The sequence below is a fragment of the Grammomys surdaster genome, unplaced genomic scaffold (assembly GCF_004785775.1).
Source record: "Grammomys surdaster isolate TR1022 unplaced genomic scaffold, NIH_TR_1.0 126219, whole genome shotgun sequence".
NCBI classification, from domain to species: Eukaryota; Metazoa; Chordata; class Mammalia; order Rodentia; family Muridae; genus Grammomys; species Grammomys surdaster.
In genome coordinates this window covers 8,169,289-8,180,305 of record NW_021621022.1, presented here as the reverse complement: position 1 = coordinate 8,180,305, position 11,017 = coordinate 8,169,289, and the positions used below count along the sequence as shown (strand labels likewise).

The window sequence follows — 11,017 nt, the reverse complement described above, 5'->3', positions numbered from 1 at the left end:
TGGGCTCCTGTCTTTCAAAGAAAGAGCAGTTTCCCCTGTGCAGGGTGTGTCTAAAACACAGGGTTCTAGAACTGGAATGTGAGCCTTGTCCCAACAGGCCTTCCTCCAGAAGTGGAGGGGCAGGGCTGGCTGCTGAATTGCCATGTCCAGGAGAGAGTCCTTCACCATTGGGCCTTTCTACTGTTATGCATAATATTGTTGGAGGTGTGGAGAGCCAACTCCAGGCTAGGTCTCTGAGGATAATTCACAGAATCACATAGCCAAGATGGTTTCTTGAGGGGAACAGTTAACTTTCACATCCCTGAGGGTGAGGGATCAAGAGGCCATATATGACACTACGGTGAAGGGATTGGGAGGTTGCCATCAGAGACTCCCGACAAGCATATATCTGGTGGCCTGACACTCCAACGCTATTGCAGAGGGAAGCCACTATCCTCCCTAACACCCCTACCCTAGTGTCTGCAGCCTTCTCAGGGAGCAGAGAACAGCAAGCAGCAGAAAATGGCTCTGGTTGCACTTCTGCTTTCTGGATCCCTCCAGTTCTATCTACTGAAAGAGCAGCACATCTAGACCCCTGGCTGCAAGTGTATCTAGGAAATGTGGCCACTGCAAGACACCGAGTATGAGATAAGCATTGAGCACACAATCAGTCCACCCTAGAGAGAGGTAGAAAAAAATGCTGAGCACTTAAAGTAAACCCAACACAAATTTGCAGTTGGGCCTGACTTCTTGAATTCTTTTCATATTTTGATTTTTAATATTTATTTTTGTATGTATTTCACACGTAAGTACTGTATTTATATCATTTCCCCTTCTCTGCCCTCCAATTCCTTTCATGTTCTCTGCCACATGTACTCCTCAAATTCACGGCCTCTTATTATTTTTTAAAAAGATTTGCTTATTTGTATATTTTATGTATATGGGTGCTTTGTGTGCATCTGAACACTAGAAAAGAGCGTCAGATCCTGTTGTAGGTAGTTGTGAGTTGCACATGAGTGCTGGGAATTGAACTCAGGACCTCGGGAAGAGCAACCAGGACCCCTAACCATCTCTCTAGCTCCAGGCCTCTTATTCTTTATTATTGTTACATATATACACATGCATTTATAAATACGTCCTGCTGAGATAACTTAGTGTTGCTCATATGTGGTTAGGAATGACCTCTTGGATAGCCTATCAGGGGGCTTGTCCCAGGAGAAGACTGATTCTTTGTATTCTAGCAACTATTAATTGCCTGTAGTACTTCATCTAGGGGTAGAGCCTTGTGAGAATTTTCCCAACCATGCCTGCATGTCTATAGGTGCTGCCATTTTTCAGGTCTTTTTCAGGTCTCCACAACATGGTTGCCATTTCCTGGGTGTTGCTTCCCTGTCATATAGAAGACGTGGCCTCTTAACAGATGTCCTGGTCCTCTGGTTCTTATAATCTTTCTGTCCCCCCTACTTCTATGTTATGTGAGCTTTAGGTGTAGGGGTTGTGTCTTAGATGTATCAGTTGGGGTTGGGCACCCCGTGGTCCGTTGTTCTTTGCAATTTGACAGGCTGTGGCTTTCTGTAACGGTCTCTGTCTACTTCAAAGGGAAGCTTCTTTGATGAAGGGCAAGAGCTACACCATAACAATTTTTAAAAAATAATTTAAAAATCTTCTGACTCCAAAGATTATAGTCATATTCTCATTTGCAAGAATCTTTAATTTAAAATTTTTTTCCAAGAATATTCTTAGTCATCCATAAGTTGAATTCTTTCCACCAATGCCATTGTTGCCAATTTCAGATGGTTTCCATTAGCGTGTGGTATATAAATCCTTTTATTTTTAAATCACAGAAATAATGTATGAACTGAAACCTGAAAAAAAAATAGTTGCCTGCAATCCCATCACCACTGCAAGCCCTTTCCCTTTTCTTTCTGTGCACAGGCATCTTGAGGATGTAATGGCCCCAGAATTGTGCTTTGCTTTTTTTTTGACCCAGCAGTGTATGAATCATTTCCTCTGTGATTGCCTAATAACAACCACAGTTTTTACGCGTGTGTGTAATATTTCACCAATACACATCATTGTTTCTTCATTTCCTCCCTTACTGAATGTTTAGATAGCTTGTAAGTATTTGCTACTACAAATACTGCTTTCAAAAAGCTTTATATGTATCTCGGGTCTTTGTGTCTCAAATCCAGAAGTGGGATAGGGAGTCCATATGTATTGGTTGAAGATTTCCATTTTTTGTATGTGTGTGACAGGGTCTCACACTGAGCTCAGGATGGTCTGGAACTCACCATCTAGCACAAGCTGGCCTCATACTAGTGGCAATCCCCTTGCCTCAGACTCTTGGTTGCTGGTGTACATCCTGGGAGTATCAACTACTTCTAACCAACAGTTCTTAAAACAACACCTTTGTCAAAAGCAGAGCCATGTTTCTGTCACCTTTGTTAGACTGTGATCTGGTGTCTACTTTCATGGTCTCAGGATTCACCTGGAAGCTACTAGGACAGCTACAGAACACTGGAAAACGGTGTACTTGGCCCTGACCTCTTTATTATTCTCTGCTGAGTCCCCAAGGGCTGCTTGAGATGTGCTAACCTGAAGCTTGACAGGCCAGGCCCAGGGTCTACAAGGTCTTCCCCATCCCTGCTTATTTCATTGCCCAGTCTTGCTGCTCTGCCTGGAAATCTTTACATAAGCAAAGGAGGCCCTGGTACTGCCCTCAACCCTGGGATAATGTCCTAAACGTATCTCAGGACAGAGCCACCCATAAGCAGACAGACCCCTGCTTTTTGATTTCTCGTTTTAACAGCAGATGGAGCAAGGCAATACTAAGTTAAAATAAAGCATCCTGGGCTCTAATTCATTGAAGGGGTCAGCAGGGATGGCTGTAAAAGAACAGCCTTAAAAGATAGGCAGTGTTGCAACGCTTTATTCAGTTACTTGGGCACTCTCTCTGTGACATTAGCTAGCAATCTTACAAACGCCAAGAAAATGACCCAAGGAGCTGCTTAGTGAAGGGTTCTGTTCCTGATTCTATTGTCTTGGTCCATCCAGGGCAGGGTGGATTTGGCTCTTCAAAGAACAAGAGCAACACACACTTAGACCTTCGTTGGTTTCAGAAGAGCTTTCCCCAAGCATAGCAGACTAGAAGCGGGGACCTTGAGTGTTAACTGTTCACTCCCTGGAATGTGCCCTAGTGGAGCACAAAACGCGCACATATCCGGGTGTATCCTCGATTCTAGATTCCTATGGCCACTTCGTCGTCCAACCACTCTGCTTCATAATTGACATTCCCAGTAACAGTCCTCACCTCCTACCAGATCCCCAGCCTTCGGAATGCTAAAGCTGGTTGATTAGTGTCTGCAAAACCACCGATTCTGGGGACAGCCCCTTCTCTTGATCTTGCAGCTCTGCGCATATCCCTTCTGCTGACTCTCCCCAGGGACCTGACTGTCCCTTGCAGATGGTCACCACCCCCTAGGTAGTACAACTTCCCGGGACACCCCAATGTCTGCTCTCGCCCCCGTCCGGTTGCTTGGAAATGTGCAGCGGGCAGCGACGTCACACAGAGAGGTGGGTGCCCACTGCCCGGCGCACCAATAGCGCGGCCACGGCCGGCCTCTTCTTCTCCAGCTATTGGTGCTTCTGGCCGCTCGGCTCCACCCCAGCCCGCCATGGCGTCAGCCGCCGCAACCCGGGGGAGGAGGTTCCCACTTTAAGAAGTGAAGTTTTCCTCCCCCTCCCCCTCCTGCTCACCTCCTGCCGCCTCCCGCGCCCCGCGGGGCCGCGGATGGAGCTCCGCCGTGGCGGCGTGGGGAGCCAGGCTGCGGGCCGGAGGATGGATGGGGACTGCCGCGATGGCGGCTGCGGCAGCAAGGACGCCGGGTCGGAGGACTACGAGAACCTACCGACCAGCGCCTCGGTGTCCACCCACATGACAGCGGGAGCGATGGCCGGGATTCTGGAGCACTCCATCATGTACCCGGTGGACTCCGTGAAGGTGAGGCGCGGAGGACTGTGGGGGAAAGAAGCCGGGAGAGCAGCCTCAGCAGCGCGCGCGTTTGCATCCCGCGCAGCTCCAGCTCGGGGCAGAGCTACGAAGCCACGCTGCCGGTTCCCCGGGGCGCGCCGACAGGCCAGGGCTCTCTCCCGGATTTGGTGCGTGCAGCCGTGGCTCCGGGAAAGCGCACCATGTCGCTCCTTCCGCGATGTCCCGGGGGAGTGCCCCCAGATCCCGCCAGGGAGCCTTGCACTTCTGTCCCCGTTGCTATCCCGGGGGACAAGTGTTGAGCACTTAGTGCGCGGAGGTGGCTGTGGCTCTGTCGGACCGCGCGGGCGCTGCACGTGCGCCGCTTCTGAGGGAGCTGGTGGCCGGGAAGCGCTTGCCGCGCTCCTCCGAGAAACGTACCCCCCCCTTCCCTGGCCGCGCGCCCTCTGGCCCCGGCGCGTGCCTGCTGCTCTGGGTTGGTTTAGGGGCTGGGGAAGAGCAAGCGACGCTCTTTCGCCGTTTTCCCAGGCTCCGGGCAGCTCTTTTGGGGGGGGGGGGTTACTGGATCAGCGACACTCCACGTGACGCCTCCCTTCCCACCCAGTTCTGCTAGAAGACTGTGGAACATACAGGGATCTTTGCTGTCTTTCATTTGCTGCGACGTGGACCTGCAGAGTTGTACTGTACGGCTGCGGGTTGTGTAATAGGCTTGCAGTTTGACCTGGCCACTTCCCCCAGGTAGTTTCGCATGCGCTTCTGTCAAGTGGCATCTCGAACAGGTGAGATTTGTTAGACGGAGAGCTGCCTGTGCTGGACCTAGAGAGGCCCTGCGAGAGACGCAGGAAGTAATACCTGTACTGACATTGCACTTTTAGAGCTGGAACTCGGGGGGGGGGGGGGGCCGAGGGAAAGACAACCCTGCGGAGTGAACATTTGAATAAACCGAGATGCAAGGAGGAGAGCTTAAGAAGCTTCCTCTGACTCTTAGCCACTTGAATCCTGGGCGGCTGCAGCTCCATTATGCTTTGGGGAACTTGGGGGCCTCACTAAGTGGCAGTTATTTTGTAAGGCAGGGTGCCAGGTCTGTACACATGAAACAGTACCTTACTGCTGATACAGGCCCCACCTGAGCAGGTATGAATATCTGGGTTTTCTCAGAGCTGGCAGTCAGTGGCTGGACAGGCCAAGTCCAGTGAGCAGGATGCTAGGCGTGCAAGGCCTGTCTTCCAGCTCACTGCCAGACCTGAGTCATCTTCACTTCTGTCCCTCCACTGTCCTAGTGGGGAATCATGCACTGCTGCTTGCCTGCCTCTGTTGAGGAGTGAGGAGGGAGAACTTGCTTTAGATATTTAAATCACCTTAGAAAGAGCCGGGACACATGCTAGATGACATTAGTATAGGAAAGACAGATCAAGTGTATGGACATTTTCTGCAGTCTACTGTATCTTGGTTAGGGGAAACTTAGGAGCTATTAGTTTGAACAGGTCACAGATCTGGAGATGACATTCCATCGAAGGAACCCTTCCACCTGTGAGTCCTGGTGTCTCTTTGCCATGAGTTCTGGTTCTTAGCACTTTAGCTTACTTTGAAGGTTAAAAACAATTATTGATGCCTCTTGATTTATTTGACGGTCCAGGCATGTCTCTCCCCTTTGTAAGTAACCCACTTTGTAGATCTCCCATGCTTTCCCCTACCTGTTTTGATTCAGTCTTTACCTGTGTACTTAGTCTTTTCCCCAAAATTTCCATCTGTGGACAAACATAGGCTATAACAGTGTGTGTGTGCGTGTGTATGTATGTGTGTATAAGAGAAAGAATGTGTGTGTGATCTGTGAGTGTATGTGTGAGTGTTCTTGAGTGTGTGAGCCACGAGCATATACTTGTGTGTGTGTGACAGTGAATGTGTGTATATATGTATGTATGTGTATATGTATGTATGTGTGTATGTGTGTATGTATATGTATGTATGTATGTGTATATGTATGTATGTGTGTATGTATGTATGTATGTGTGTGCGTGAGAGAGTATGAACTGTATGTGTGAGAGTGCATGTGTGAGTGTTCCTGAGTGTGTGAGCATATAGCTCACAGTGTGTGAGTGTGAATTTGTGTGTGTGTGAGTGTGCAGCTATCTTGAGTGTCATAGCAAGCATTCACCTTATGGGGTTTGCTCGTAAAATGAAGTTTCTCATTGCCAGTCAGCAGGTTCTTCTAGTTCTGGGGCTGATCCTGGCTGCTGGTCAGTAGTGACTCTTGGGACCCTCTGCTGTTCTTAGGCTCACAGGTTGGGTGTGAAGTTCCTTCTGTGTTCCCCTGCAGCTTTTGGGGGGCAGCAAGGATGTTTTTCTTTCTTTCTAGTTTTCAGCAAAGCCAAACAAGAAAAGAAAAAAAAAAGGGCACAGAGAAAGCATCACAAGCAGTATGACCCCAAGTAGGCAACAGGCGAGCCAGAGTCTACGAAGATCATCACAGTTGTCTGTACCTAACCCGAGGTGGCAGGGCACAGTTATGCCCCCGTCATGGCAACAGTTCATGTGGGAAGACCACAGCTTCGTCCCTCTTGACTATTTTGGATGATGAAGACTGAGTAATTGAGTCAGGAGGGCGGGCTTGGCTTCTAACCCTTTAGCTAACCACTGTCTGCCTCAAGCACCGGCCTGTGCCTTGGCTTTATTGGGGAAAATGGGCGCTCCTTCCCCTTTACCCCATTCCCCTTTGTATGGCACACCCACTGTCCTTTTGTGTTAATTATTACAGCTGAAACCAAGTGCATGTAAATAGTATCTTGGAAAGAAGAAGAAGAAAAAAGATTTCTTTGAGTTTTTTTTAAGGCATTTATTTTTTGAGCTTGCGATTGTTAAGTGTGAGTGTTGAGTTCGCCTGCTATTTTTCAGGTTTGCTATCTGAGACTGTGTGAGCCGTGGGACCCAGGGCAGGCCCTTTGCAATCAAAGCCTGCTGATCTCCTTGGGCTTGTGGTCTTCAGTACAGAACGAGGACTTATGGATGTGATGTGTACTGCTCTAATACTGAAGTGGCTTTTTCATACGGTTCTGTCATCTCCTGATGCCACTTTAATGTCCGGTGTCTTTCAAACTGTGGATTTTGATGTATTAGTGGGCTGAGCATTTGGAAGACAGACTGGTGACAGTATATAAGTACATAAGCAGATATGATTTAGGTAGGAAGAAAGACAGTTGAAGTTTTGTTTGAGTCATGTACCCCAGAGACAGTGTGAAAAAGCACTTCTGACCAGGTCAGGTAGTACATGCGAGGAATCCTAGAAGTTGGAGGCTGAGATGGGAGGGCAGAGAATTTGAGGTCAGCTTAAATTTCATAGTGAGTTCAAGGCCAGCCTGAGCTGTCTAGCAAGACTCCATTTCCACACAAAGTCTAAGCTTCATAGAATCTCATGGTCCATAATTTCTCTCCCAGCAGCAATAGCCTGAGGTTACTTAAGTTCCTATTGGGAAGACTTGCATCAATTTTTCTAACCCCTTAGTCTTCACAGCTAGTGGTAGATGCGAAGGCTTCGTTTAAAGAGATCCAGACTGGTGGGACCTCTGAGGACCCCCATGATTGTAGCAACTAATGGAGGGATACCAATCAGGGAGCTAGGATACCTGGGTGTCTGCAGGCTCGTGCCCAACTGTGGCTTCTCTCTAACCAAGGCTTGGCAGCATTTCCCTAGAAGCCTCTAACCGGTGGTGGCAAGCCAGTATGGTGGCTTAGACTGGCCCGTGGGGTGGAAGCAAGAGTCCGTGGTCAGGAGTGCTCTCGACTGTAGGGAGCATGCCAGGTGGGTGGAGGAGGAAATTCCATCCAGATTAGGCAGAGACCATGCAAGTCAGCATGGTAAGCACAGGGAAGAAAGGAAACAGGAAAGATTTGAAGTGGGGAACTTCCGCTGACCCTTTCACAGTGCTTCTCTGAGTGACTTGTCAGGAAAGCCCTGTTCTAACCCTCACTGGGTGAGCTCTCTGTTCTCCAGGCACCGAATGACTGACACCGCTTACCTTACTGTAACGCCTCAGGGGGCCCTCATGGGTGTCTGTAGGGGATGGTCTAAGCAGGGGTACAGCCTAAGCATGGGTACAGCCTAAGCAAGGGTACAGCCTAAGCATTGGTACAGCCTGGCCTGCCTTTGGGGACAACCCTGGTGTGGCAGGTGACAGGACCCCCCCCCCCCAGCCCTTGAGCTTTTTCATTTGACTGGGAGGGAGTACTGGCAGCTGCCAGAGCCCCACTCCCAGTTCCTCGTGCTTTAGAACAAAGTGTAGGGCAGGTGATAGTGCAACTTCAAGAGGCCACAAAAGTCCAAATTACTCTATTCCCTGGAGCAAAAACCGATAGCGCTTTCTCTCCCTCTCTCCTTTCCCCGCCCTTCACTGAGAAGCTCTTTTGGACAGGCGAGTAATAGGTGGACGTACATGGAGTCAAAAAAGAATTCAGCTAAGTTCTTCCCTTCTTTCATGACACCCCAGTATACTCTGATAACCAGATCTGCTGTCTGCATCCATTGGTGGAACTTGACCCACACACATTCCCTTGCTCAGGAATGGAGGAGAGGGACAAACTGGGCGGGTCACAAAGGTGGGGGGATGACATCAAGAACAACAGTGAGAGGCAAAGGGGGCTTAGCATTTAAAACATAAACTTTATTTTTAAATAAATAAATAAACTTTAGTTAGTTTCTTTATTTATTTACACAAAATCTCTCTATGTAGTCCTACCTGGCCTGGAACTCACTATGTAGACCAGGCTGGCCTAAAACAGAATCGCCTGCCTCTGCCTCCTGAGTGCTGGGATTAAAGATGTGCACCACTATACCTGGTGTCTTACTTAGGGTTACTATTGCTATTATTTTAAAAATGACCAAAGATACTTGGGGAGGAAAGGGTTTATTTGGCTTACACTTCCACAGCAGTGCTCATAACTTGGAGGCAGGAGCTGATGCAGAGGCCAATGGAGGGGTGCTGCCTACTGGTTCGCTTCCCATGGTTTGCTCAGCCTGCTTTCTTATAGAACCCAGGACCACCAGCCCAAGGATGACACCATCCACAATGGGCTGGGCCCCTCCCCCACCAGTCACTAATTAAGAAAATGCTTCTTATTGGGGCATTTTCTCAATTGAGGCTCCCTCCAGATAACTCCAGCACATCTGGCCACTTTAACTTTTTAATATGGAGTCATTTGAGGTCTTTAATTTTTTTTTATTTTTTATTATTTTCCATGGGTATGGTGTGTGAATGCAGGCATGACCGTGGTAGGGTGTACTTGTGGGTGGATGTCAGGGGACAGTTTTGTGGAATCCGTTCCCTCCGTCTACTCTTACGCCAGCAAGCACTTCATCTGCTGAGTCATCTTGCTTACAGTGGATTTGGGTGTGGGGTTGGGGGTCAGGGGTGTTAATTGACTGTGTTTCTTAAGTCACACAGGGGCAAGTGTTCAGGGCTTAAGGGGTGTGTTCTCCAAGCTTTTTATTGGTCTTTATTGGCCAAGTCTTTGCCACTTTGATCATCTCTTCTTGGATGAGGATTTTTGTCTCTTTAATTAACTTCAGGCCCCTAATCCCACGTTGCTTTGTTTTGGACTTGTGTGCATGTGCTCGTGCTTATGTGCATGTATGTATGTATGTATGTATGTATGTATGTATGTATGCATGTATGCATGTATGTGTTTAAAGATTTTTTTTAGTTACACGTATGTGTATATATCTGTGTGGTTACGTGCATATGAGTGCTCATGGGGCCTCAAAGTGTCGGATCCCCTGGAGTTGGAGTTATAGGTGATTGTGAGCCACCCTGTGTGCTGGGAACTAAACATCTGTCCTCTACAGCCTACCAGAACCTCTGTCCCCACCTTTTCTTTTGAGACAGGATAGAAACTGACCTGAAAGTCACTAGGTAGCCTAGGCTAACCTCAAACTTCTGTCAATCCTGCCTTTGAGTGCTGGGATTACAGGTGCGAGCCACCAGGCCTACTGGACTTTTGCCTTCTGGTTGCATGTAACTAGCTGCATTTCCTGGGCCACTGGGTGAGTTATCCACTCCTCTCCCTTCCCTCATTAAGCCAGTAGGGGCTTCCCAGTGCTTCCAGTGGAACCCCAGTGCTTCCCAGTCTTTTCCTATCTCCCTTTTTACTCAGCCTTCCCTTTTGAGGGCATCGATGTTTGTTCTTAATCTGAACCCCTAGTCTGGCCCCACACATGCTCCCCAGGGACATAGCACCTGCAGCCCTGTGGTTTGACCTTGCTATTTCCTGCTCTGTTTTTGTTAAACTCCTCAAAACTCAAATTTATTCTGTCCTTGGAGTTGGCATCCCAGTGTTCTGTTCCCCATGGCTGAGTTCTGATTTCCTTATCTATGGAGGAGAACCCCAACTTTTATCTCTTGTTCCCTGCCTCCTGATGGCTTCTCCCCTCATCTATACTGTGGGAGTGTCTGGTTGACATCATTGTCCCCTGTCAGCAAAGGCTACCTCCATTCCCATTCTTTTCCTATCTCTGTTTGTGGTCCTCCTAGAAATCCATCTCTCTTCCTAGTGGTCAGGAACTCACTCTCAGGACCTTTCACCATCTGCTTGGAAACGGGCCCCATACTTACCTGTATCATCTTAACATAGTTTCTTAGCCTCTCTGTGCTGTTTTCCCACTTGTAGAAAGAAGACACTGTTTTGTTGGGTGATCGGAGGTGAGGTCCTTGTAATGCTCAGGACAGATTTGGCACAAAGAATGAGCCTGCTTTCTTCCTCTTCCCCTTGGTTGATGTGGCTATAGTCACTGCCCCTCCTCTAAGGACTCAGACTCTTGGCAGTCTACTTTTCTCCAGATCTCTATGGACATACCACCTGACAGTGCAGGCCTCTGTCGTGCCTGTCGTGGGTCTCACTGGCCTGGAACTTGGTAGTTCAGCTAGGCTCCAGGGATCTGCCTGCTTCTGCCTCCCTTATAATTCTGTGGAATTATAAGCACACCACCACACCTAGCTTGTGCGCTCTCTCTCTCTCTCTCTCTCTCTCTCTCTCTCTCTCTCTCTCTCTCTCTCTCTCTCT

General features: G+C 48.6%; 1 protein-coding gene across 2 annotated transcripts in view; it reads left to right on the top strand.

Moving 5' to 3' along the window:
• The first annotated feature begins 3,636 nt into the window (after nucleotides 1-3,636).
• The window catches only part of Slc25a37 (solute carrier family 25 member 37), a 41,653-nt gene continuing 34,272 nt past the window's right edge, over nucleotides 3,637-11,017 (top strand). Inside the window, exon 1 of one of the 2 annotated variants that reach the window (XM_028758783.1) lies at nucleotides 3,637-3,979. In XM_028758783.1, coding sequence (XP_028614616.1) covers nucleotides 3,770-3,979 — 210 coding nt within the window. In that variant the 5' untranslated portion in view covers nucleotides 3,637-3,769. Of the gene's footprint in view, nucleotides 3,980-4,656; nucleotides 4,747-11,017 lie in introns of those variants that run through there. The other variant, XM_028758784.1, reaches the window with a different exon arrangement.